This window comes from Podarcis liolepis (genome assembly GCF_965112155.1).
Source record: "Podarcis liolepis genome assembly, chromosome: 5".
In the NCBI taxonomy this organism is placed as follows: domain Eukaryota; kingdom Metazoa; phylum Chordata; class Lepidosauria; order Squamata; family Lacertidae; genus Podarcis; species Podarcis liolepis.
In genome coordinates, this window is record NC_139556.1 from 49,187,573 (window position 1) to 49,214,689 (window position 27,117).

A 27,117-nucleotide genomic window follows, 5' to 3' on the forward strand; every position below is an offset into this window, starting at 1 on the left:
TCATTTGTCCTTAAAATGTTGCTTTCAATCTAGACTGATTCTAGATGCTGCCATTCAGATGTGGGTGCAGTTTTCTGATGTGCTTGAATGTGTTATGCATACTTTTAGTTATTGTCACCTGTCTTAAATCTTCAGGGAAGGCAGAGCTCCAATTCTGCACACACGTGCTATGAAGTGAATCTGAGTGTATTTAAGACTAGGCTGTGTATATGCTCAGCATACTGCAGTGAGTAAACCATGCCCTTTAGGGTTTTCATTTGGCTTTCTTGTTAAACTCATACTGTGGCCAAAGGTCTTTGCCTAGCAACAAAAACAAGCAGCCCTACACAGCGAAACACTGTGGCTAACTGGTATATTAGAAAAAAAGTTTTTATTAAGCTCACTTGCCCTTGATTTATTTTATCTTATGTAAATGGTCCTGAGTGCTGCAGCTTAATAAAGCTCATTTTTGGGCTACTAGTTGCAGCAGGCTCAGACGATCATATGCTGCTACTACCCCCTGCTGGGTGCCACATCTTCCTCAAGCAAGAAATCAGAGTGTGCGGAGGCGGAGCACTCTCTCTTGATCACATGCATTTGTTCTTAAATCGGAGTTTGCTAAACAGCATTCACAGTCACTGCCTGCGCATTTCTTCTGCTCAAAAAACCACTAACTCAGACTGAACTAGATGGGGAAAAGACTGTGTTGGTGTTTTCCCGCACGTCCCCTCGCGGAAATTTCTTTGGTTCGTTTCACTGAGCACGCGTTTCTTCGAAGGCACTCGCGTGCACCCGCTTTTATACACAACCAGGCAGACCCCGAGGAACCAGCTGATCGGGCTCTCGGCTTTAACTTCACCCAGCCAGCTCCTCCCGCTGCACGCATTGGCAACAGTCGAAAGGCCTCGGGGAATAGGAAAAACTGAACCCCCCAAAAGAGCAGTTTATTCCTTCTTACACGAGATATGTTTCAGAATTTTGTTGACTGATTTGGTTCCCAAAAAGTTGCTTGTTTTTTTTAAAGCACTGTATAGATTGAAAACACTTCCCTGGATTTTGTGCTGCTACCTTAACTGTGTTTCTGGAATCAAATGATGATTATTATAAAGGAGGGTACAGAGCTTATGCATCTTTTAACTCGGGATCAGTTAATGATTTCATTTGTATATTGCCTTTCCAAAGTTAAAACCATGCTCAAGGCAGCCTGCAACATATATATTTAAAAAATCACATAATTACAAACATAACAAAACTAAAAGTAGTCATAAATTAAACATCAAAAGTACACAACCACAATTGAGAACGATGTGTCTTTGAAAAGGCGCCAACACCAAAAAAAGAAGCAGCATCAGCGGCTGAGCTACGCTTCGCGATTTGATTCGGACCCCTCGGCTTTCCGTCGCTCTTTCCGCCTCACCTCGAGTATCCTAGAGATAGAAAAGTATAGAGCCGATTAACAGCTCTCTCTTTCCCTTTGCCGGAAGTCGAGCGAGGCGCTCTACCCGTTCGTGCATCTAGGGCGTCCGGAGTCTGCCACGCCCCCTTCTCCTTCCCCGAGCGGTTCAAGCGAGAGCGGGAGGGCAGAGTCGCTCTCACTCGAGAGGCGCGCGGGGCAGAGCGCGCAGCTACCATGTCCGGCTCCGGCAGCGACCGTGGCGACGCACCTCGGCGCTCCCGAAGCCAGCAGCTCGGCTCCCCCGACGGCGGCACTCCTCGACGCCGAGCGCGAGCGGGCGACGGGGATGGCGGCGGGCGAGGCAGCGAAGAAGAGGACGGGGCGGCCGGAGGAGCAGCGGGAGCGGAGGGCGCCTTGCCGGGGCCGTCGGGCGGCGACGGGGCGGACGAAGCGACGCGGCGGCTGCTCCGCCAACAGTACCGGGAGCTCATCTCCTCCGTGCAGCGTAGGTGCGGGGCGGGAGAGGGGAGGCGGGGGGGGGAGCTTCGCTGCAGGCACAGGGCTCCTCTAGTCCCCCGAGCCCCTCGTCGGTCCCCCCTCCGTGCCCTAGAGAAAGGTTGGCTGGCGAGACTGGTAGAGAAGTGGGGTGGGGGGCTGCTGGTTTTGTGCCCACATAAGGGAAGGAGCCCATATACCCTCTCCCCCCCCATAAGGGAAGGAGCCCATATGCCCTCTCCCCCACCCCCCAAAAATGGTCCAGCTCCCTCTTCTCACAACGGTCCGCCAGGAAGGCGTGGGAGAGTTGGCCCCTGCAGGGACCCGACCCTCCCTCTTCGCACTTTCACTTTTTCCCTTCTGTTTCATAAGTTGGAATAGGAATACTGTACTCCCCGTCGGTCATGGGGAAAGTTGTTTTTTTTTTGTGCTTCATTGATGCATGGCGTTTGTGTCGTGGCTCGCAACGGAAAGGGTGCAAAACGCAGCTCTTCCGTTGCTGCGGGTAGTACGGAGCAGAAACCGAAAATGTTTTGAAAGTTTGCACATCCTCGAGTGTGCTCTGGAACGGAATACCCCACTTGGGACAAAATAGTGATATGTGAATCCCCCTGTTTCTTTTCAATCTCACGGCTTTTATAATTTCTTTACAACCTTGCCTTATTTACTTTATTCATCAAATAGCATATTTTCTTTCAACCCACTGGCAGCTTTTCTCATGCTCTTCTTTAGAAATTCTCATGAAACCCTAATTCTAAGTGTTATGGCTTCCCAAGATTATTTTAATGTCTGCGCTAGCAAGTATTGAGAGTGGTGCTTCTTCAGTTACCTGGTCTCCAACCTGCGTACGGTATGCTTGTTCTAAATGTAGGTGCTGTTAGATTGATGATTCTAGAGCTGTAGCTGTGGTTAGAACATGCATAAAGTTAAACAAGCTGTAAGTCAAGAGGTACGATTTAGAGCTGTCGCTGACTTGCATTCATATTTACTTGGGTATATTTTGGATTATGTGTTTTTATTTTGTTTTCGTTTTCCTTTAAAAGCACATTACTTTTGCTTGATTTTTATTCTAGAGAATCGTGAAATGATGCTGAGCACCAGAAATGATAAACTCACAGAGGCTTTGGAAGATGCGAACAGACTATTTACAGGAGGTAAGATGGTGGTAGCCCACAATAGATACTTATATTTACTTCTCTTGCCTCCCCATCCACTTTACATTTGGAAATGGTGCTTGAAATAAAATAGTGCTTGGAATAAAAAGTAACCAATATGTTGTCTTGTGTCAAATAGAACTGAACTTAATTTTTATTTTTTTTAAATGAAGTCAACATCCTTAGAGGAGAGACAGTGTAAGCAATCTTTTCAAGGATGCTGGCTCTAGCTTTCTGCATTCCTTAGATAACAGCAGGAATAGGAGTGTGAAGGCCTGGGAGAAAGCGGGGGCAGAGGAGGGTAGCTGTTCTTTTCTGTTTTCAAGGCCTTTGAAGTTTCTCATTTCTCTGAAACATTATCTTTCTGGCTCTTTGGTTCTGTGCCTGTTGATAGAGTACGACTGATACATGTACAAACAATTGTACTCTAACTAGATGTCTTCAGGGGCTCCCTTCCTACTGACTTGGAAAAGTGTAACCATTCTTGAACTGGAATGTTAGGTTGATTTAGGAACAATTACATGGTAGCTTCCATTGTCTAGCATCCTCTTGTTGCTTCATATATCAATGCCAATTTTATTTATATACCATCTTCTCATAGTTGGTGCGCAAGACAGTTTATATGAAAAATAGCATACGAAGCAGCTCATATGGTATTATCAGCACCACGCTCTATCCAAGGTTGCAGGTTCAAGAGCTGCATATTCCTGCATTGCAGGGGGTTGGACTAGATCAGGCTTCCCCAAACTCAGCCCTCCAGATGTTTTGGGACTACAACTCCCATCATCCCTAGCTAACAGGATCAGTGGTCAGGGATGATGGGAACTGTAGTCCCGAAACATCTGGAGGGCCGAGTTTGGGGGTGCCTGGACTAGATGATCCTTGGGATCCTTTCCAGCTCTACAGTTCTATGATTCTATGAATATAAATACAAGCATGAACAGCAAAAAACAATCCACAGAATCTTAAAGCAATGCAATAAATTCATAACACAATAATATTCAGTATACCTATCAATATACAGTGGTACCGCTACTTATGGATGTGATCCGTTCCAGGGTGACGTTTGCACCCAGAAAAGTCTGTAAGTAGAGCTTCTGTGCTTGCACGTGATGCAATAGAGCGCTCCTGCACATGCGCAAAGCGCGCAGAGTGCTCATGCGCAAAGCGCACAGTATACACTTCTGGGTTTGCCGCGTTCGCAACCCGAAAATCCGCAACATGAACCTAATGCACCCAGAGGTATGACTGTGCTGAAAAATGGGACTCCATCTAATAATTTATCAAAATATAACTACAATAAATCAGTGCATAACAGCGTGGTCCTAAACTAATTAGACCTTGGAAGCTGGAGTCCACTACAGCCCCCCCAGACCAAGTGACATTGGTCTAAGTGGGACAGTAGGTCTTTTAGGGTTTGCAACTAAATTATCTCTAGGCACCTTCAGCAGTCTCTTTGCAGGTGGTCATTAAGAACCCACTCTTCCAAACCATCTTAGAAGCAGAAATGTATTTGATGCTCCCACAAGGAATTGCAATTTTCTGTTCTAGTAGATCTCATTGAATGCTTGAGGGCCTGAAATCTTGGCCCCTTAGAAAAGTGGGTGGTAATTAAAATCAAATTGTTCTTATTTTTCAATTGCATCTGACAGTAACAAAATGTATTTTTTCATAACAGTGTCCCGGGCAAGGGAGGCTGCTTTGGATGCTCAGTTCCTAGTTTTGGCATCAAATCTAGGGAAGGAAAAGGCAAGCCAGTTGCACTCGGAGATGTCAGTGTTTGATCCATCGGAGTTTGCTGAAGATTTAGTAAGTTTGCAGTAATTAGTTTTGAAATAATATAAAGTTGCTATGTTTAAGAGTTATTAAATAGGAGTTGGTTCCATAAATCACCATCACCACTTTTTTTCCTGATTACCTACTGCTCATTAGCAAAATTATTTCTAGTATAGATGTGAAAGCAAATAACAACTTTATTGTTGCAAGATAAGCACATTGTTGAGCACTTATACAAAGGTCTCAAATATACAAAGGTCCCAAGTCCTGTAGTATGAAAAGCAAGATTCACATAGCTGGATAGGACATACTCTGGGTTCAGAGGTAATGCAAAATCACGGGCTATTTTGCTAAACCATGGAGTTTTTTAAGTTTGTGAGCAAAGGCTGTTCACAAGCTGTGGCTTGTTTGGGACCAACAGACTGGGTTCTGAAACTGGTTTGTAATACAATTTGTGCTCAGTTCAGTTTAGGGCCATTTATTTGTTCCAAGAGTATGTTACATGACCAAGAACTTGTGAAACTCAAGTTACGAACAGATGAGAGAAATAAGCAAACAAGCAGCTTAAAACCGTAGTGTACAGCTAGAAAGACAAACTGGTGGGTTCTTAACTATGGTTAACACAAACCATATCTGAACAGAGCCTCTCTGCTTAAGTCAAAATGTAAATAAAAAAAATTCAGCAGTATACTTTTGGTTATGTGCAAAGAAAAGCTGACTTTGTAGTTATGCTTATCCTCCCTAAATTATGCATATTTTGCTTGTTTATTTAGTCAGTATTTTTAATTTCTTAGTTATGGAGAGGGATAAGAAGCTATTCAGGGTACTAGAGCTCTTTAAAAAAATTTAGAAGCCAGAATGAAAACTGAATAAGAACACCAAGCATTGCCCACAAAGCTTCTGCTACAGGAATGAGAAACATGCTCCTTATTTTAACATGACCTTTGGTTGGGGGCAACTGAACTCTGCCCAATACCATATTCTTCAGTCTTGCCGCATTTGTGTGGAATCCTACAATTCTCACAGTATTGTCATGATCCAAGTTGCTTGCGGCAGTAAGTTAAAATCTGTGTTATATTTCTAAATTAACTTCTTACATCAGGCAGGTACCAGCGCTGTCACTATTTGTTACTAGGTACCCTTTGTGGTTCAGTAGAGCCAAATAAGGTTATATGTGCCATGTTGCCAGGGTATGTAGAAAGGATAAGGGTCTCCCTTGTCTTCACTAAGCTGATCACATCTGCAGACAGGAAGCTGGTGGGAGCAGTTCCTGGTAGAGAAAAGAACCAGAAAGGGTTCTGCCTCTGTTGACTTGGGAGTCACAGGCTGTAATATCTGGGACAGTGCAAATGGTTCACAACATGCTGCAGGTCCAGTGTGTGGCTAGAATTGAATAGCCCTCAGTTTTAAAAATAAAACATTGATTTATTTATTTTTGAAGTTTAAGACTGTAAGGTAAGCCTGGCTGAGCCAGACGTAAGGATTTTTTAAATATAGCAGTTTGCTAAATTAGTAGCAAGTCTGTAGTAAGATTATGAGCGATACAACTGGGGTTTGACCCTCTTTGTGCTTGGAATGGCCTCTGAGAATAAGATTCTATTAGATTAAATAGAATCTCATTTAAGTTTCTTTGTTATTTCCCTTCAAAGTTCTGACATATTTAACTTGATATTCCATTCACATATCTATTTCTAGAAAGTGGATTCATAGTTTTTGGTGACGCACATTTTTGCTACAGATAGGAAATGATACTGCAGTGTGTTTCCTCCACAGTTATCATTTATGGGCTTAAATCGCCTGGAAAGAGAAAATAGTGATAGCGAAGAAGAGCAGGCTGATGGTGGATTTTTGCCTAGTGATGCTTGGACTAAACTAGGTCAAGAAGCAATGAAGTATTTTAAAAGAGCACCCGTTTTCCACTGCATGTAAGTTTCTTTGAGGTTCCCTTCAACTTAACTGTGGTATGAGAAGCCTTGCAGGGTTTACCCTGTAGAGAAGGGATTGGCAAAAGCCCTGTTCGAGTACAAACCTTTGCAGAGTGCTGTCTGATCACATAGCCAAGTGAACTCAACATTTGGGTCCTCCTTTTCTGTCAGTGGCTGCTGCTGATCATCTGGAGATGGAGAGAAGCAGCAGCAGAGGCTTTTCACTGTCTTGTCCTTTCTGCATCGCACCTTGAGGGGGTGTTGCACCAGAAGTAGACAGGAAGTTAACCAGGTTGCGCTGGAGAAAAGAGACTGACGGCTTTTGGACTGCAGCTACCTTTATTTTGAACTTTTCAGAATGAGAAGATAAAGTAGTATTTCCTGTTTCTATGCCCAGCTGCCATGTTGTTCTTTACACACAGCTGTTTTATGAGGCCTTTTCTGTATCCCTTGGACTAGGAAGCATGTGTTCTCCAGAGATATGCTGGTACTCTGTCTTCACAAGCCTGGACGTCAATTTTACCTCTCCAAAGGCAACTCAGTGACACTAATTGCAAAATTAATCTCTCCAGATTCAGCATCAAATTCTTTCGAAATTTATGTTTCCACACGCTTGCTTGCAGGAATCTTGAATTCAAGTTTTATATTAGGTCTTTGGAATGCTGCACATTTCATTTAGCTCAGTATTGTTCCTGTAGCTCAGTACTGGCCCACTGATGACAATGGCTGTCCAAGGTTTTAGACAGGGAACATTCCCAGCCCTACCTGGAGATGCCAGGGACTTTCTACATGCACAGCCGATGTTCACCACTAAGCTATGGCTCTCCCACCCCTCCAAAAAATCAGGGACTTACGATATTTTATTTGGTTTAGGTTGGGCACTTTTACTGCTGATCCTCCCGTCGAGAGGCCGCGAGTTGAGAGGCAACGAAAGAAGCCAGGATCAAAAGAAGAAGGAAGGGCAATGCCTGCACAGGTGTGTATGTGTAGAATCATAGAACTGTGGAATTGGAAGGGACCCAAGGGTCATCTAGTCCAACCCACTGCAATGGAAGTGTAAGCTACATGGAGCTTAAGGGTGCATGTTTAAGGCTGGAAAAAATTGATTGTAGTTCACAGTATAGTGACAAAACAGGACTCAGGCATAAATACATTTGTTATTTATTCATTAAATTTCTGTACTGTTCTTCATCCAAGCATTACAGGGTGGTTTAGAATATAAAAATACAAATATATAACCTAGTAACTGTCAGTTTGCTTAGTGCAGAAAGTACTGATCTGATATGTAGAGATATTTCCTAGAAGCTTCTCTGTGTGAGAGAAGCAGGGTCATGATTGTTTGGGTTATACCTTCTGGGAAGCTAGTTTGAACTGGTTCTCTTATCTCTTCCAATTAAGGTCATGATGACTATTAATATAAGCCAAAAGGAGCCTGGGTTTCTCGTTTTCTCTCTCTCCCTTCTGGTGTGGTGTTCTGTACACAGTATGCTTGGTGTTAAGTTTTAGTCTTGCTATAAGTTTATAATTTTTTGTAAGTGCTGCAAGTGGGTTTTTTGTGGACTGTGCCAGTCTTGAATGTATTTGAATTTGTGACCATTAGGCTCATTTGCCTTCAGTGCAAAGCTCTGCTGGATGAAGTACTATTGCCACTGATCTATTTTTGTGAACTCTGCTACTTGTTTTAAGGTTTTCCTCCACGCGTATGACACTAACAAACAAAAAACACTCTCCCAGTTTAAAAGGCCATAGATTGTTCAATTAGCCGAAAGCCTGGAAGAAAAGGAATGTTTTCACCTGTTGCCTAAAATATATAATGAAAGCGCCCTTGAGCTGTTGCAGTCCTGAGACATTTAAGGCTTTATAGATCAAAACCAGCACTTGGACCCGAAACTAATTGATAGTTGGGCCAGCATCAGCACTCTATGCTCAAACCGTTTTGCCCCAGTGAACAAAGTGGCTGCTGAATTCTGCATCAGCTGAAGTTTCCAAACTGTCTTCAGAGGCAGCGCCATGTACCATGTGTTGCAGGGTAATCTAACCTAGAGGTTACCAAGAACATAGAAGTTAGGCTGCTCCTTTCCAGATAGGGGCACAGCTGGGCCACCAGCTATAGCTGATGGGAGGCACTACATATTACATATGTAGCCCAATTTTCTCCAAGAAACCTTAGGGGTATGGGTCTTGACCATTTTATCCTCAAAATAACCTTGCCAGATAGGTGAAATTGAAAGGTAGTGACTGGCCCAGAGTCACCCCAGTGACTTTCTCGACAGTGTAGGAATTTCAACCTCATCTCCCCAACCACTCTGAAATCACAATAGCCATAAGCAGGCAACTGAGGTACCTTTTGCAAATTTATAACCCAGTCTGAAAGGCTGCTTCTTGTTCAGAAGCACAGAGCTATCTTATTAGAGCAGGGTGTGATGTGAGGTTTTTTCCTACGTTGATATGATGTGCATTCAAGGGGGGAAATGTATTGTTGAAGTGGAAGGTACAGATACAGTGGAACCTCGGGTTGCGAACGTGATCCATGCGGGAGGCACGGTTGCAACCCGCAGCGCCGAAATCCTGTAACCTGAAGCGGCTGCAACCCGAGGTACCACTGTATTGCAGTTTGTAAACAGGCATAAAACTCCTTTAAACCACCACTGAAAACTTGCTCTTCAATTTGGTCTGTCACTGAGCTCTCTGATAGTTCTCTCCCAGTTGCTTCTTTGTACATTCGTAGTATGACTTAAAAGTCATGTCTCAGTTGGCACATACTTTCTTCCCCCACCCCCACCTTTGGGACACTGGAATACTGCAGCTTGAGCAAAACTTCGACATACCTAAATGTTTAAGCTACACACACACACTCTCTCTCTCTATATATATATATTACAGGCGTACCTTGGTTGGCGAACGGAATCCATTCCGGAAGTCCGTTTGACTTCTAAAAACATTCAAAAACAAAGGTGTGGCTTCCGATTGGCTGCAGGAGTTTCCTGCACTCATTCGGAATCCGCAGCGGATGTTCGGGTTCCAGATAACATTCACAAACCGGAACACTGACTTGCGGGTTTGCAATGTTTGGGAGCCAAAATGTTCGACACGCAAGGCGTTCGGGATCCAAGGTACGACGGTATATATAGTCTACAATTATCTACTTGTATCTTGTAGATATTGATGTAGATCTTTCATTTGACCTTAGGAGTGCACAAAATAATACAGCTGACTTTAATAAGAGTTATAGAATTTTAATTTCCTTGCTATAAGTGCAAAATATTATGGGGGAACTGGAGAATGCTGATTACAATGCAGCTGCGTGAATGGTAGCTTGTTGTCTTGTTGGGTTCTTTAGTTGAATAAAATGGAAGAATCTCACGAGGAAGCTACAGAAAAAGAAGTAGAGAGGATCTTGGGACTCTTACAAGCCTATCACAGAGAAGATCGTAAGTATAAATGGAACATATTGCGGGGTCCCGTTTGCTCTCTTCTGCCTCCTTTAAGAATAACTGTGGAGGAGGTGGAGAATGCAGCACTTAATCCTTTTCTACTGATGCGTGAAGGTACAACATTGGAAACTGAAATGTCTGTGTCTATAGCCTTGCTTTTTGTTACCTACTTAATTTCTCAGGTGTTATTTCTGGAAAAGCTTATTCACCTAGTAAATTGCTTTGCCACTGTCAATTTTCAAGTGGTCCATGAGGAAAAAAGTTTGGGGACCACTGCTCTCAATCAATGCAGGATCTGCAATGGAAAAGAGCAAATATGAAATTAAAATAGATCTCTCCAGAATTTTAGATGTGCATGATGAGAGTTTAAAGGAAGCAAGAAAGTAGGTAGATAAGAGGTAGATAATTGTAGCAGTAACGACAAAGCCACATTCTTCTTTCTGTAGCTAATAATCCAATATCCTTCCTTGAGTTTGTGACTGATCCAGATTCTTTTGCACGAACTGTGGAAAACATGTTTCACGTTTCATTCTTAATAAGGGTAAGGAGAAACTTTTTGAAGCTTTATTTTGTCACTAATAAGCTGGTTTTATTTTCATACTTCCATGATTGCCATTGTTGTACTTAATTTTCTTGGAGGCAGAATTGCGAAGAAGCAGAGGACTTGGAAGTTTCTTTCTCCCAGGGCTGTTAGTTAGCTAATTCTCACCATAGCCATGTATGATTAACAAATAGTTCATATGAACATAACCTGAAATTAGTCTTCCTTAACCTGGCTTGGAATCCTCCAGATGTTAGGCTACAACTCCTGCTGTTTCTGACCACTGGCTATGCTGGTTGGAGCTGGTAGTCCAAAATAGCAAGAAGGCCCCGGCTGGAAAGACTGAGTGAGCCTAGTACCTGTGCTGTGTCATTGATAATCCCAGCTACAGAACACCTCTAACTTTGTCCACGTCGAAAATTTTGCACTTTAAAAAGTGGGCCAAGAGAACTCTATGGATCCTCCCCTCTGATGTGCAAACTTTTACATAAATTTCTGCATAGTTTCTCTGCTGCTTATAACATAACATAACATAACATAACATAACATAACATAACATAACATATAAACAACTTTTGTAAAACAAAACATTTCCGAAATTTGCTGTGTAAGCCTGGTTTAAATCAAAGTTGTCAAAGTCAATAAAAAAATAAATAAACAGCTTATATTTATGGGTTGTTGACAGTTGCATGCAATTCTTTACTGCAATTTGTGCGTAATTTTCGTGCGGGTGGGGAGGAACTGTGTGCTCCTGATCCTAATATCCTGTTTGATATGTAATCTTGAACTATGTGTCTGAATCTGCTTTCTCCCGATCATTATATGGGTTTAGAATTCAAAACTTGAAAACCATAGGGAACATGGCCTGATCCTTGAAATATTTTGAAAAATGGGAAATCCTGGCTTGTTCTCAGTAGCCATAGTCCAAACAAATCTATTTTAAAATGGGGAATGAAAAAGGGAATGGGGTTGTGGTGGGGACGACAAATTATTATGAGGCTTCCTGTGGCTCATTCTCGTAGCAGGAAATCAGTGATTTCTCATTATGTCTAAACTTTGCAGGTGAATGTCAATTTTCAGATTCTTGCATATCAATTATGCATATTTGATTGTTAGTAATTAAAGTTATTTCTCTCCTAGGATGGACTTGCAGGAATAAAGCTGGATCAGGATAAGCTTCCTGTAATAGGCAAGAATAATTTTTAAGATTTTAATTTTATTTTTTTAAAAAAACAAAACACTAAAGTTAACTAAACTTACATACATGTATGTTTTACTTTGGAATATATCTTTTTTTTTCATTTTCAAAAAACTTTTAATCAATTTTCAACCTATTTTGATAGAGCCTTTAACGCCTGAAGACGACAATGACGAGGATGCTCAAGCACGGAAACAAGCAGTCGTAACGATGAGTTATCAAGAATGGGAGGTAAATGGAAATGTTAAATAAGTGAAGTAGTCAGAGGAAGAATATTTTTATTGGCCAGAGATACATGTTGGGTAACAATTCTGCAATTATGGACCTCATATGTTTAACGGATGCTGAGAGAAAAGGCAGAGAGCTTATTGTGAATGTGCTTGCTATATACACAAGAGGATGAATTGAACTGATAACATTACAATCAAACTCTTTGCTGCAGAATATTGTGAGGAATTTTGAGATTTCACAGCCCATGATTCCACCTGCCAGAAAGACTGGGACATCAGATGGAAACGGAGAGAATGTAAGGTGCCTTTCAGGCCTAAATCTTACCACAGAATCGTTTTATGCTATTTCCAGTGTGATTCTTCCCTAGGGGCTACGCTGCTTGGTTGCTTTGCTTCCCTTCACTCACCAACCCCATTCCACTTAGACCTCCTCCTGCCTCTTCCGCTCATGCTGCCCTCTTCACCCCAAAACCATTTCAGCCTTTGCATCAGAGTCCAAGGAGGAGGGAGGAGGTAGGCGTTGGCAGAGCAGAATAGTTGCTGTACAGCTGCCTTGTCCTGCCTTCCTCTGTGACTTGCCTGAGCTGCCAGCCTCTGTCGTCCTCCTCCATATCCATCACATTCTCCCTCTGACACTGCTGAGGTTAAAATGGCATCATTGGTGTGAGGTGGGCAATGGCGGCGGCAGCAGCAGCAGAGTAAGGTTGTTGCCGGGGGACTTCACCAGCCTGTCTTGATAGTACTTGCACGGTTCTCCTGGGTCACCCACCTACCTGTACTTGCTACCTCCTCCCACCTCTGCTTCCCTTCTACTTGCCCTCCAAAGCGGCTGTTGATCAGCAGCTCTCATAATTCTATCGCCACCTATCAGCGGCCAAGCGAACTGCACCATTATGACAGCCTTACTTTTTTATTATATTTGAAGACATAACAAAGCTTACTTTGTAGTGGCTTGTGTTCTATTTATTATGCAGGCATCCTAAGGATCTATAAGAAGACAGTGCTGACCAGTTTCCTGTTTGAAGTTTTGCCAGGAGGATGGCAGAATCCTTTTCTATTTAAGGATCAGATATTTGAATAGCAGAATCTCTGTCTCTCCAGGTGATAATGTATTATATATGTGCTTTAACAGCAAAAGTTTGAAATTGAAGGTCTTCCCTTCTGTATGTCCGTTCTGTAAGTGATGTTTTTACATGTTTCAACTTCATTCCATTGAAGATTTAGAATGGCTCCATCCCAGCTCTTTTTGAGGGATGGTTCCATTGTAATCTGCACAGTGTTAAGTACATATTAATTGCAAATGAGCCTTTGGTACAAAACAAAGATACTGGTGTTTGCTTAGCCATATCAGATTCTGAATTCCATCATCCATCTATGATGATGGGGAGAGGGGAAAAAGAGTTTAGAAATGGAAAGCTAAGAAGCGAGCATGATACATGTATCTTTCTGCATGATAAAACCTCCACAGCTGGCTGAATGAGTGCATCAAGGTCTGTTTCAATTGAAACTGCTTCAATAGCAAGTTTCCTGTACATCTCAAAATAGATATACATATACATATGTATTTGTGTTGTGCTCTATGAAGGCTACTTCTGGTGAAGGGAAGAAGGAAGTGGCATGTCCAAGAAACAACTCTGGGGGGTGGGATACCATTATTTTTCTAATGGCAGAGTTTGCATGTAATGCAAAGCTCAAACTATGGTTTGAACGAGCAGGCATACTGGTGTGCATTCAGAAAATTGTGGCTGCTTTGCTCATCCCCTGATGGCATGGCTTGTCATGCTACTTGAAGCTAAGCCATGGTCTGACTTAGCATTATGTGGGAGCCCTGGCTCATGGTTTGCTTCTCTTCAAGCAAAGCATAAACTAGTAAGCCAAGGACAAGCCTTGGTTACAGCTTGTGGAGTGAAACAAGCATGGTTTTCTAACCTTGTACCAATGTGACTGATAGTTTATAAGCCAAATTATGACATGCAAACAAAGTCATGGAATGTAATAACATGGAAGTTTGCTTTGAACATTTTTTTGTATGAAACATAACCATATTGTAGCGTAACTTTGTTGTCCTTCAGCCTTTAGTAGCCTCCTTTCCACATGCATACAACTACCCATATTTGTAGACAAATGTGCCTTAAAGTCTAAAAGAATCAAGAAGATCCAATTACTGCATTTGGATTATCAGTTTTGGGGTAACCATGTCTTCCTGGAGCTGCCTCGTTTTATGGGCCACAGAACTTGCTGTCTTTTAAAAGAACTAGTTGGTTTCAGCTACATGAAAATCAAAGCAAAGTGATAATTCAAGATTATCTGAAAGGAGTCTTGGAACAAAATACACAGGCAAAGATGTAAAACCAAATTGTACTATATATTAGATTTGAATTTATACAATATTTTTCTACAAACTGTGCTGAAAACAGTAAGATACAAAATCCATAACAATTCATTCAGAACACAGAAATAGATTGGCAAGCATTGTTTATAAATTGTACGGTTCAGTTTCCTTATGTTAAGAATATTCAATAAAACCACAAATGCTGTATCTCTTCTAGTTACGTGTGTGTGATTTTTCTAGTTATATCAGTTGCCAACTGCTAACTCTCATGCTGGTGAGATGATAGTAATGTTAATTGTAACCTAGCTTTAATATCAACATTATATTAGGTATATAGGCCAATGTACCAAGTAGCAACTTGTGTTTGTGAATATGAAAGGATAGTCATCTCTAACCATTAGCCTGTGGTAGGAGAATTATATAACTTCTGTGGATTTCTCTGTGCAGGAGCTTAGTAAAATTCTTACTTAGTTTGTTGCATGTGTAGTTGGCTAGGGGGAACTTAATATTTCCCCTCTGTCACCAGCCTCCATAATATGGACTTAATCACTTATGTGCATACATCTAACCCATATCCTGTAGTAGGGTCATATCAATTTATTTCTCATGCCCACCCCATCTGGAAACCTGCAGAACAATTAAGACTGAAATCTAAGGTGAAGTGAAGACTGTCTCACCCAGTGCCCTGCCAGGCTCATGCCTACAGGGCAGAACAGTGCTGCTCTCCTCTAGGCCTTTTTCATTATTATTGTTTTTTAATTACTATTGTTTTTTGTTTGCTTTACTCCCTTTGACAAATAATCTCCAACCCTGGCATAGTCTCTTTTCCCACCTCCCAGTTTGGGGAACTAGTAGGGAATTGGGAAAGCTCCATTGCTACTGCACTTCTTCATATCAGGACTGTGGGGACATTTCTGTGGCAGCTGGAATAGAGATCCTCGAGTTCAGATTTATGTGGCCTGAGAGAGAAATCAGATGGTGCTTATGGCCCTTGGAATGTCATCCTAGGAACTAGAGAACTGAAGGATGAATGTCTTTGTTTGAATCTATATCTTTCTGCACTCAAGAAGAGCAGAGTTTGAAGGAACTATCCTTCCTTCTAGTGTGATGGTGGAAATTAGTACAATATTAAAATACTGGATTGTATTGTTTAAACAGCTGCCGTTGTTGCCAGCAAAGGATGGTCTGAAGGCAGAATAAATGCTGATCTGGTCCTTATTCTTCCATTAAGTGTTTAGGTTGCCAAGTGTTATTGGCTATAGTTGCATAAATGGCTCAACTTTAAGCTTCTAGTTTTATTTTCCCTCTGGTGTGGTAATGGCAGGTGCCTATAGCAGTCAGAGACTTTCATGTAAGTGATTGGTGTACCAGCATTTCTTCCCAGAGACAAAAGGAAGAAGGCACATGTTCTCTCAGGTTTCGTGTGCGAAAAAGTAATATAAAAATATTGTTAAATGTGTAAGAGCAAGCTATTGCTCATTCTGCCCCTTGTCAGCATGCACTTCTACATGCTAGTGAGCCCTGGATTTAGGCTAGGAGAGGAGTTTGGGAGAGATAATTTCGTTAAATTGCAGCAAATCTAGCATTTTCCACACTGACCTCTGGTTACGAGAAGCGGGTGGCCACCCTACTTACGCCCTCCAGATGTTGCCGGACTCCCAACTCCCTTTAGCCCCTGCCGGTGTAGCCAGTGGTCAGGGATAATGGGAGACGGAAGTCCCAACAACATTTAGAGGGCCACTTGTTGCACATCCCTGTGTTAGCAGTCGGCTGTTGAAAGCTGGGGCTCTGAAAAGGGACATTCCAGTGCAAGCGCGGCTGTTTCCTACCCAGAAAGCAAGAGGCACGTGCTTTGAGGTGGGGAGAGAGCGCTCCTGTTTAGCAGGCGATGGTGCTCCTAGAGCCGCATCCTCGGGAACTGAAGCTCATTATTTCGGGTGGGTGGAACAGGTGAAGGGCAAGGGAGGGGGAGAAGCTTGCCAAAACGATCGCAAGGTGGAGCAGGTGGCTCAAGGTGCTCCGATTCCCCCCTCCTCTGCCAACGAGGCATCGTAGCGCAAGCAGGGACCGGCTGGGCATCATGGACTCCGTCGTGGCCTACGAAGGAACGAGAGAGGGCTACCGGTGCGGCTACTGTCACTCTGCTGGGGGGAAAGCAAGCCACGGTAAGAGCTGGAGGGTGGGAGAATAACTTCAGGAAGGCCCTAACTAAGGCGGGGGGGGCGGGGAAGGTAGGCGGGGAAGGTAGACGACTACGTAGCGACGGCTGCCAGCAGCACACCTGTCGCGGGTGCATTTTTCTCTCCGCCGCTGTTACTTAACGCCCTTCCCTCAGTAAAGATGGCGGAACTGGCACGCCCTGTCCGTTGCTTTTATGGAGCCCCCCTGTGCGCTTGCCCTTCGCGAAGAAGGGGCCGCCGCTTGCCCCGCTCTCCGCCTGGGAGTAAATGGCGGCGTTCGTGTTGAGACTTTTCGTGTCCTCGCTGCTGCTGGCTGCCTTCCTCCCGAGAACCAGGGAGTGCCACGCAGCCCTTGCCTTTGCTCCCCACCCACCCCCCGTTAGCAGCCTCGCAGCCGAGGAGCAGCGGTAGCCCAAGTGAAAACTCGAGATAGGGCAAGGGCTATAGAAGTTCTCCTTCGTCCTTCCAGCTTTGAAACAAACCTTCAAAGCTCTTGGCTCAAAAAAAAAAGTTGGGTTTTTTGGACAGAACTTCGGAGCTTTTGAATGGGGAAACGTAGTTGGGCGAGGAGGAAATTAAGAGAAATTAAGCCCGCGAAAAGGAGGCGTTTAGAGCTCTAGCCTAGCCTAATACCCGTTTGCTCAGAAGTAAGGCTCTTGTAAATGAGTAAACCCCACTGAGCACACCGTTTAGTCCCGCACAAACAGTGGGATTTACACCAAAATAAACTTGTGCAAAAGTGAAGCTCGGCTGAGCTCAGTGCGACTTGCTTCTGATGAATCTGCATAGTTGTTTAGTCGTCTATGAGTTTCGTGTGACGTTTTAAAATGTTAGAAAGCCGTAAAAATTTGGAAACCTGAGCACTGCAGTCCTCTCTCCTCAGTATGGCAGTCTCTGCTTAAAAGTGAGTCCCGCTGAGTGGGTAGAGAGGGCTGCAGCTTCAGTAATGCTTATCCTACTGACATAATTTAAAGCAGTAGTTTGCTCATTAATCAGATTGTCTGAGAAGGACAGGGGAAAATAGGCTAGGCAATTAGACAAAACGGAAGGGAAGGGTATACTTGGCCCCGGAGCTCTGGAGCAGATGTTGTAATTATTTTAATAGTTTATATGTTACTTCCCCCATGCCTGGAGTGACTTCAAATGGAAATAAAGCTGTCATCCTATGCTGCTTTACCTGTGGAATCTCATTCTACACAATGGGACTGATGCCCAAATAAACAAGCACAGTTTGCAAGATGTATGCACGATACCTACACAACTGTCAGAACTGAGAATTCACTGGCTGCATTAGCGACACAGTATCGGGCTATTTCTGGGGAAATTTACAATGCCTTCCAAAGGCTGCATAGCAGGCAGCAAAATGAACAAAACAGGTGAAAGATTCTCCCATCATTTCATCCCCATCTGCTGAATTTCTGTTTGCCACGATGGATTTAAAGACAACAACCCCCAAAAAACCGTGCCAGAAAAAGAAACGATATCTATATCTAAAGGGTTTTGGTTGTTTTTTTTTTAAGGCAGAGGGTACGATAAACTTAAACCCGCCGCAACGAATTAGAAGCCTGTCCCTTTAAGACGCAGTATTTACCTTTGATGCCTCTTTTTTTGGCCCCGCACATGGAAGATGCGAAGCTGTGCGCTGGGCTCCCGGAAGTCGCGACAGAAAGCGAGGGAGACTGGAGCCCTCTCCCTGCTCCACCCAAACTTTTGCCCTTTGCTAAGATGGCGGCCGCCGGCGCTGCTGCCGCTGCTTCCCGGGGCCCCTGAAGGGTTTGTGGCACCCTAAGCCGGCCGGCAAAGATGGCGGCGGCAGGGGGAAGTAGTTCCCCAAGTATCGTGGAGTACCTGGGCGGAGACGACGGCTACCGCTGCGGCTACTGCAAGAGCGACACCGGCAACCTCTCCCACGGTTAGGGTCCCGAGGGCGGGGAGAGGCAGCAGAGGAAGGGAGGGCGCTGCGCGCGTGTCTCCCTTTCCTTAAAACTAGCTTTTAAAGAAATAAGAGCAGAGCGCCAGGTGCATGGAAAGGGCGCGTGGGCTGAGCTGGGCCTTGCCCTCGGGGGGTCCGAAATGTTTCAGTTTCCTTGCAGCCCCTTGGAAGTCTAGGCGGGTTGGTGTTCCCCTGTCCAAGTTCCTCCCAGCTATGGTGAAGAAGCGAGGCGGGGTGGGGGGGCTTAATGAAACCCACAAGCCCACTTTCTGGGTACCCCACTTCCTTCTAGGGCAGTAGCTGAGGGGCTGCCACAAGGAGATAAGGTAAGGGGGTGGGTTACCCTTTTCAGGCCTCCCTTGAAAAGCCAGGGACTGCTGTGCAATCCAGAGGATTGCAGCAGGGATTGGGAAGGGACACCCCCACCCCCCAAAAAACCTGCATCCAAAATCCAAACATGTTAATGGTGTAAACCAGTGGTTCCCAACCTTTTTTCTTTTTCTGCTATGCCCCACTACCCCATGACATATAATTCTTATTATTAAAAAAAAGTGAACTATTCATGTGGAGGAAGCCTAAAAGGCTTGGTCTAGCGCATTCTCAAATTGCCCCCCTTAAAAATCAAATTGCCCCCTGTGGGGCATGTGCCCCACGTAGGGAACCACGGGTGTAAACTTCCATGAACTCAAGCCTTCTTCATAAAAATGGTTGGTAGTTAGTTACTGTCCTCTCTCTGGATCCTTTATTTAGTCCCCATTCCCTTCCCTGTTTTGTGTTTTGTTTTGGCTCTCAGAACTAGGAAGAACCATGGGGACAGTACAAAAGGCCTGGCAATGTGACTGCTGAGAGAGTTAAAGCAGAGAAAGCAGGCTTCACTAATGTTTCATATTGTGGAGAGTGGCTAGCTGGAGCCAGGTGTAAAACAAACTGTCTCTTAGCAGCTGCTAAGCAGTGCAGGGGTTTCTTCTGAGCTCACAGTCCTCCTCTACACAAAATATTTGTTCTCCAAGCTCTCTTCATTTTGGCTGCCTAATTGGGAAGGGGAAGTCATTTTGTTGTTGTTGTTGTTGTTAAAAGAATGTTTAGTCGTTTAGTCGTGTCCGACTCTTCGTGACCCCATGGACCAGAGCATGCCAGGCACTCCTGTCTTCCACTGCCTCCCACAGTTTGGTCAAACTCATGCTGGTAGCTTCGAGAACACTATCCAACCATCTCATCCTCTGTCGTCCCCTTCTCCTTGTGCCCTCCATCTTTCCGAACATCAGGGTCTTTTCCAGGGAGTCTTCTCTTCTCATGAGGTGGCCAAAGTATTTGAGCCTCAGCTTCACGATCTGTCCTTCCTGTGAGCACTCAGGGCTGATTTCCTTAAGAGTGGATAGGTTTGATATTCTTGCAGTCCATGGGACTCTCAAGAGTCTCCTCCAGCACCATAATTCAAAAGCATCAATTCTTCGGCGATCAGCCTTCTTTATAGTCCAGCTCTCACTTCCATACATCACTACTGGGAAAACCATAGCTTCTCTGAGTTATTCAAGCCCCTTCGCCACGACAAAGCAGTGATCCATGAAGGGGTGTTAAAAGAATAGGATGTCACAAATCCTTGTTGATCTACAGCTACTCACCCAGAGATAGTAATAGGCCCTCTGCTGGGTTAAAGAGCAATATTGTGGGTGTGAGCAGGAACTAATGAAAAACTGACAGTAGAGGAGGAGGTTCAATTTTTTTGAGGAAAGAAATGGGTTTTGTTGCAAAGAGGCAAGGGGTGGGACAGTAAGGAACAATGGGACAGAATAAATGGTGGGCGAATAAACACAGAGCTAGATTTGGCAGAGTTGCTGAAGGCCTCTGAGAAAGAAGGAGCAGATAGAGCTGAATGTGACATGTCAAAGGAGGACAAGGAGGACTTGTTGCTAATGCAGATAGGACCATTTCCCTTAAGCATTGACTTGGGGAGAGTAATGGTGGAAAAAACTAATGGAGTGTAGTAAACTAGATTGGTCAGTGGGATTGCGGTAGAGACTAAATATAGGGTGTTGAAGTGTTAGGTGGATGTAGCAAAACTAGTGAGGAATGTGGATTTTAATGTTCATCACAAAGTTTTAATTTTGTGTTTAAAAAATTTCATCAGTGTTTTTTTTTTTTAAGGTTTTGTGTTGCAAAGAAATACAGGAAGCAGTAGCTTTCCACAGGAACTGGCTTTGTTCCCATTGTTTGAAGTTTTTATTCCCCCCCCCCTCCTGTCTTGTTTGATGTGTGTTTCAGGCATGTGGGCTCATTCACTGACTGTCCAAGATTACCAAGATCTTATCGACAGAGGTTGGCGAAGGTAAGAGATGCCATCTGAGCACTGTTGGTGTAACTGAATCCAGTGTTTCAATATTAAAGAGCATATTGTGGAATTCAAACTGCCACATTTTATTGTAAAAATATATAAGATCATAAACGTCACATTGTACCATGAGGAAACTGAAAGGGAAAGTGTTTTCAAGTCATGCTAGCAAAGTGCTGCCCTGCTTGTGCTTCTTCAGTCTTAGCTTCTCACTCCTCCTCACAGAAAATATATGACAGTGTCTATTTCTATTGGGAAAAGAGTGTAGACTTATCCCTAGTTAACCTGGTTTGGAGGGCCTACTTAATTTTTGTGCCTATGTGGCCTTCAGCTCAGGCATAGTAAGCTTATGTTCCTCCAGATATTGCTACACTCGAACCCCCACCATCCTTGGTCATTGGCCATGTTGGCTGGGAGTTAGACTACATCCTTGAGCATCTAGAGGTCAGCAGGTTTTAGTGGCAATTAAGGAAGAAGTGGGGCATTTGCTATGAAGAGAGACTTGAGAAGGCAAGGAGACTGTGCATAATTCTGCAGCCCCTTTACAGTCTCTTTCATCATCAGCATAAACTTCAGTTTGGCCCTTCAAGAGCTCCCATGCCATGAGTGAGTTCATTTCATTTCCTGCTCTTTTTCTGTTTTGTTGCAATATCTAAACAAACTGTAACTTGTATACTATCAGAAAAGTTCTCCATTTGTGAATAGGGGACAACTTGACTTCCTTCTAAGAGAAGTCTTTTATTAGGACCAGTAGCCCATTTGAAGTGCTCCGTTTAAAACTAAGCGTCACCTAAAGTAATCATTATTCTGGTATTTCTTGGTGCAAGAAACTGACTAGCAATACCTTCTTGAAAAGAGGGGCTCTAGACTTGAGTGTACCTTTTCAGAAGAGCTGGGGCCCATGTTCCATCTGGCCTATGTGGAGACTCCCACCTTTAGTAGATATATGTCTAGTACTTCTCAGCAGAAGACTTCCAGGCATGGGCAGCCTATTTCTTTTGAGTCCCATAAGGCCAGCAGTCATAGTGCAATATCTCAGAATGCCGCTGCATTGCACATCGCCAAGAGACGAGCTAATTGCTTTGGATGGTTATGATCATGTGCCTCGGAGAGCATTTGGAAAGTGGGGTATAAATAAATATGTAGCGACAGTTTAAATACAGTGGTCTCAGACTGGTTTGCGCATAATGCCAAACCCTGGTTTAGTGCATTGTTCTTTAACAAGACTACAATTCCCATAATCCCTGACCATGCTGGGTGGGAATCGTGAGCATAGGTTAGCATTATGTGTGACCCAGGAATCGTGGTTTAAACAAATAAGTTATTTAAACCTTATAATTCATGGCTATTCTAAAAACTAAACATACATTTTAAACAGGTTTTTTTTTTAACTTATAGGAGTGGGAAATACATTTACAAGCCTATTATGAATCGTACATGTTGTCCTCAATATACTATAAGGTAAGGCAATACTTCTGTATATTTTCTTGAATGTCGACATATAGACAGATTCAGATATCTGCTTAATGTAAATATTAATGGGAAATGGTGACTCGTGATGCCATTAAGCTATGAATCAGGTTGCTGTGAGAGTAAACAGTTTATTATGAGCAAGCAGGTTGGAACCCTGTGCATAAAATGCTTTTGGTTGTACTTGTAGTGTTGTAAAGAACCTTGCTGAAAAGAGATGTAAAAATATCAGAGTAATTTGTACATTGCAAGACTTTGAAACTGTGTGTTCTGCTGGGCTTTAATTCCATTGTAACTTCTCAGCCCATTTTAGTGAATGCGGGTGATTAAATGTTAATGTTGTCATAATTCCAAACATCCACAGAAATATCGAAAGAGCATCACTAGCCACTAATTAATGTGGTATTGTTAGCAAAGCCTAAACTGTTCCATGGAACCTAGACTACATGACTAATTGATAACATACATATCAAATTTTTGTTTAATATACTATATTATTTGGCGGATACCTTGACTATATTCCCTTTTTCTTTTTTTAGATGCCGGGCCTTACATTTCCAGCCTTCCAAATCACATAAGAAGGTTCTAAAGAAGATGTTGAAATTCTTAATGAAGGGGGAGATTCCTGTAGTAGACAGTGAAGGTAATAAGCGGTCTTTTAAACATTACTTACTGTTGTGCAGTTGAAATTGTTGTGCAATTAAATTTCTTTTTTACTTAGATCAATAGGTCAATGGCATGTAAATTATATAGAGCTGTAGCTGTCTTTTAAATTTTAATTATTAGTGTTATATAGTATTTTTTTATCAGCTGTCCTTTGTCTTTTGCTCATGGTTTGTCCTAATTTTTCCCCTATTTACAGTGGAGCCTATGGATTCTCACACCAAAGATACTGATGGCTGCAGTTTTTTGTTAAAAGACGAACCAGGCAGCTGTCAGGCTGAACTAAAACCCCTCAATCCTGATCATTTGGAGAAGGTGGAGAGTGGGGAAGGTGAAATAACTGTGAAGAAAGCAGACTCAGACCATATTGAATTGTCTCATGAGAAAGTTAATGCCAATTCTGGGGAGCCGTTGGAGTCAGCTAAAGTTAGTCCGGCAGTTCCCAAACCAGGTAACTAATCTTTAATATAAGAAGAAGGCAAGACAGCTTTGCACCTTCTTTTCTTCCTTGTTTGTATTGTGTGATTTCCAGAAATTGCAGATGGTTCAGAATTCAGCGGCCAGGTTGCTCACTGGATCAAGACAGCCTGAGTACATAACACCAATCCTGTGCTGACAGCACTGGCTTAACAGTTAGTTTCTGGGCCCAATTCAAAGTCCTACTTTTGACCTATAAAGCTTTATGTGGCTCAGGACCCCAGTACTTTCAAGGGCTGCCTCTCCCCATATGAGCAGACCAGGACACTGCAATCATCATCTCAGGCCCTTCTTCATGTGCCCGCAGGAAGTTTGGAGGCTGGTGACATGAGAACAGGACTTTTCTGTCATGGCTCCCTGCTTGTGGAAGGCTCTCACTTGGCACCATTATTACCTGTCTTCAGGTGCCCATCAAAATCATTTTTTCCCTCAACCAGGAATTAATTAATTCACCAGTAGCCTCTTTTAGTGGGTGGGGTGCTTTGATCCTACATTTTAAAAATATGAATGTGAGAGCCAGTGTGGTGTAGTGGTTAAGAGCGGTAGTCTCCTAATCTGGGGAACCGGGTTCGCGTCTCCGCTCCTCCACATGCAGCTGCTGGGTGACCTTGGGCTAGTCACATTTCTCTGAAGTCTCTCAGCCCCACTCACCTCACAGAGTGTTTGTTGTGGGGGAGGAAGGGAAAGGAGAATGTGAGCCGCTTTGAGACTCCTTAAAGGGAGTGAAAGGAGGGATATCAAACCCAAACTACTACTACTACTACTACTACTACTACTACTACTACTACTTCTTCTTCTTCTTCTTCTTCTTCTTCTTCTTCTTCTTCTTCTTCTTCTTTTCTTCTAGATTTTTCAGTTTTGTTTCGTTCTGGTTCTAATGCACGTGCAGAAACCACCTTCTTGATTGTTGGCCCCGCTTTGAGTTACTTTTGCAAAAAAAACGGGAGGGCGGTGGCTAATGAGTGGCTTACAAATACAGTATTATAACTTTATACACAAGTAGGAAATTATTTGTGCTGCTTAACCTTACAAGTGATGAGTACAAGTGTTATGGGCAAGGCAGACATATACAGTGGTACCTTGGTTCTCAAACTTAATCTGTTCCGGAAGTCCATTCCAAAACCAAAGTGTTCCAATACCAAGGCACGCTTTCCCATAGAAAGTAACACAAAACGGATTAATCCGTTTCAGACTTTTAAAAACAACCCCTAAAACAGCAGTTTAACATGAATTTCACTAACAAGACCATTGATCCATAAAATGAAAGCAATAATCAATGTACTGTACTATAAAATAAATAAGACACTATTGTAGGTGATAAAATTTAAAATTATTATTTTTTCCTTACCTGCACTGATGATAGTCATGGTTTGGATGGGGCGCTTTTATCAATTTCCGCAGTCACGCAATCAATCAATCAATCAATCAATAGCTGAACTGGGTTCCACACAGTCACAAAAACAAATTAACCGAAAAAGCCTCAAAAACAAAAACACAAAATAAATCGCAAAAACAAAAAAGCACCAAACTTAATCCGTTCTGGAAGTCCGTTTGACTTCCGAAATGTTTGAAAACCAAGCCACAGCTTCTGATTGGTGCAGGCGCCCTGGAAACAATAGCCAATAGCTACATCGGCTGTTCGGCTTCCAAAAAATGTTTGAAAACTGGAACACTTACTTTCAGCATTTATGAATCAAGGCTTTTGAGTACCAAGGCGTTTAAGAACCAAGGTACCACTGTACTAAAAAACAAGCAGTACATACATTTTGAGTAGACAGTAGTTGAAACAGATAAGCAAGGAAGAGGGAGGGAGGGAGGAGAGAAGGTCATTGCTATGCCATATGAGTTACTTTGGCAGAATAGCTGTTGTTTAGGAATGTTTAAAGTATAAATAGTACTGGGCCTTTTACCCAGCTGGCCTCTTTCCTCTCTGGCAAAGGGGGCGTCATGTGGCATCACCTTCTGGTGCTAAATAAATGCCTGTTAATTGATCTGACTGGTGTTTGGTATTGATTGGAGCATCCAGGCAAACCCACAGGGATACTGGGGATCACCCTGGTATTTTCCCCAATACAAGCACAATACTAAAATGTACCTGGAGCGTCAGAAGAGGATTACATTTTTTCTTATGGTATTCATTGCCTTTCTTCCAGTTGTCATAAAAGTAAACAGGTGAATGAATGTAGCTATTCTACAGCACACACTTTCGCCATTGAGTATGTACGCATTGCCTTTCTAGGGAAAGGAGCCGACTTGAGTAAGCCACCCTGCCGTAAAGCAAAGGAACTAAGGAAGGAACATAAATTGCAGAAGACCCTTCAGAACCAGACACAAAATCCTTCGCTGCAAACTGAGGCTCAGGTTTTGCTTGGCCAGCGCTCGAAAGCTAAAACCAATCAGCCCAAATCAATTGAAGACTTCATTTTTGCCTCCTTACCTACTGAACCTGTGCACCAGTTAGAGGTACTGAGATACTTACTTTGATTGACGTAGAGCCATCATGTCATTCTTGTACAGCTGCTTACGTTGAAGGTATTTGATTAGTCAGATGTGAAAAATGTTCTACTTTTAATTGTAAAAATTGGTTGCATTATAACATGCCTTGGTGTCAATTACTGGCATTTGAAAAGTCCTGCAATGTTTTCAGTTTAGCCTTATAAGACGTTGTTGTGTGTATGTTAGTGTGTGCAAAACTTAAGTGGATGTGTTCTTTGCAGAAACACAAGAGGGTGCTGTGGTTCCACCTGAATGAATAGCGCAGTACATTTCCAGAACAAAAATCACATTAGTGGAACTGTAATTAGATATGAATGTTATATAAAATTAGTCCCCTAATTTGAAGTAAAAATTAGAAATGACAAATAGCTAGATTTTTACATCACTGAAGAAGATGCTGTTTCACAAATTTTTTATCAGTTTCCAGTACCAGACTCCTGGCTATAATTTGTGCATTTCTGGAAATTTTTAGGACCTATTTTCCCCCAGATATGCATATGATGGCATATGAGTCTATTACCTATTCACCCCGTGAAAAGAATTTCTTAACCAGTTTTGGGCAGTGTGCTGAAACTTACATATAAGGTAGCTGACAAAGAATTACTTTATCCTCTTGGCCACTTCCCTGGGCGCCAAACAGCTCCTGGGAGAGCAGTCCTTGGTCCCTAGGAAACTAGGTCTTGCTACTGTGAACCAGTCTTTCCAAGCAGCCCCTTTATCTCCGTCAAAATTGGTGGAGTGGGGAGAGAGGATGCCTGTCACCACTGTTCAGCTGGATTTTCTGTCTCAGGGGTTGAGGCTGCAAACCTCTAGATCAGTGGCTCTCATCCTGTATGCCACAGAGTTCGTCAGTGGCTACTGGATATTAAGAGCCACTTCCCAAAGCCTGGCAAGTAAGGGAGAGGGGGTCCCACCTGCTGGTGGTGGTTACAGCCCTTCCCCACGGCAAGGGGCCTCATGCAGGTAGAAAGTAGTCAAGCAACAGAAGGAGGTGATGGTGCATGGTGGCAGGGCTTTTTCCAGCTGGGAACCTTTGCTCTAGAGCAGGCATCCCCAGACTTGACCCTCCAGATGTTTTGGGACTACAACTCCCATCAACCCTAGCTAAT

General features: G+C 43.2%; 2 protein-coding genes across 11 annotated transcripts in view; both read left to right on the forward strand.

Moving 5' to 3' along the window:
* Positions 1-1,524: 1,524 nt before the first annotated feature.
* Positions 1,525-14,667, forward strand: NSMCE4A (NSE4 homolog A, SMC5-SMC6 complex component). Of its 3 annotated transcripts, XM_083506226.1 has the most exons (11): positions 1,525-1,880; positions 2,944-3,024; positions 4,703-4,833; positions 6,574-6,725; positions 7,599-7,701; positions 10,066-10,156; positions 10,606-10,700; positions 11,841-11,889; positions 12,044-12,129; positions 12,341-12,424; positions 13,103-14,667. In XM_083506226.1, exons 1-11 carry the CDS (start codon positions 1,610-1,612, stop codon positions 13,109-13,111), a joined length of 1,152 nt encoding a protein of 383 aa, XP_083362352.1. In that variant the 5' UTR covers positions 1,525-1,609; the 3' UTR covers positions 13,112-14,667. The 3 variants fall into 3 exon arrangements, with proteins under 3 accessions (XP_083362352.1, XP_083362351.1, XP_083362353.1); XM_083506225.1 differs by lacking the exon at positions 13,103-14,667 and having other exon boundaries at positions 1,534-1,880; positions 12,341-12,595; XM_083506227.1 differs by lacking the exons at positions 1,525-1,880; positions 13,103-14,667 and adding an exon at positions 2,166-2,819 and having other exon boundaries at positions 12,341-12,595.
* Positions 14,668-16,278: 1,611 nt separating this feature from the next.
* The window catches only part of ATE1 (arginyltransferase 1), a 72,057-nt gene continuing 61,218 nt past the window's right edge, over positions 16,279-27,117 (forward strand). For 5 of the 8 annotated variants that reach the window (XR_014526889.1, XM_083506170.1, XM_083506176.1 and 2 more), the window contains exons 1-6: positions 18,290-18,552; positions 20,836-20,899; positions 22,301-22,363; positions 22,912-23,015; positions 23,235-23,486; positions 25,752-25,975. Coding sequence is in view for 7 of the 8 variants with exons in the window: in XM_083506170.1 (XP_083362296.1) it covers positions 18,444-18,552; positions 20,836-20,899; positions 22,301-22,363; positions 22,912-23,015; positions 23,235-23,486; positions 25,752-25,975 (816 nt within the window). In the remaining variant the exon portion in view is untranslated. Of the gene's footprint in view, positions 16,626-18,289; positions 18,553-20,835; positions 20,900-22,300; positions 22,364-22,911; positions 23,016-23,234; positions 23,487-25,751; positions 25,976-27,117 lie in introns of those variants that run through there. The other 3 variants (XM_083506175.1, XM_083506174.1, XM_083506171.1) reach the window with 2 other exon arrangements.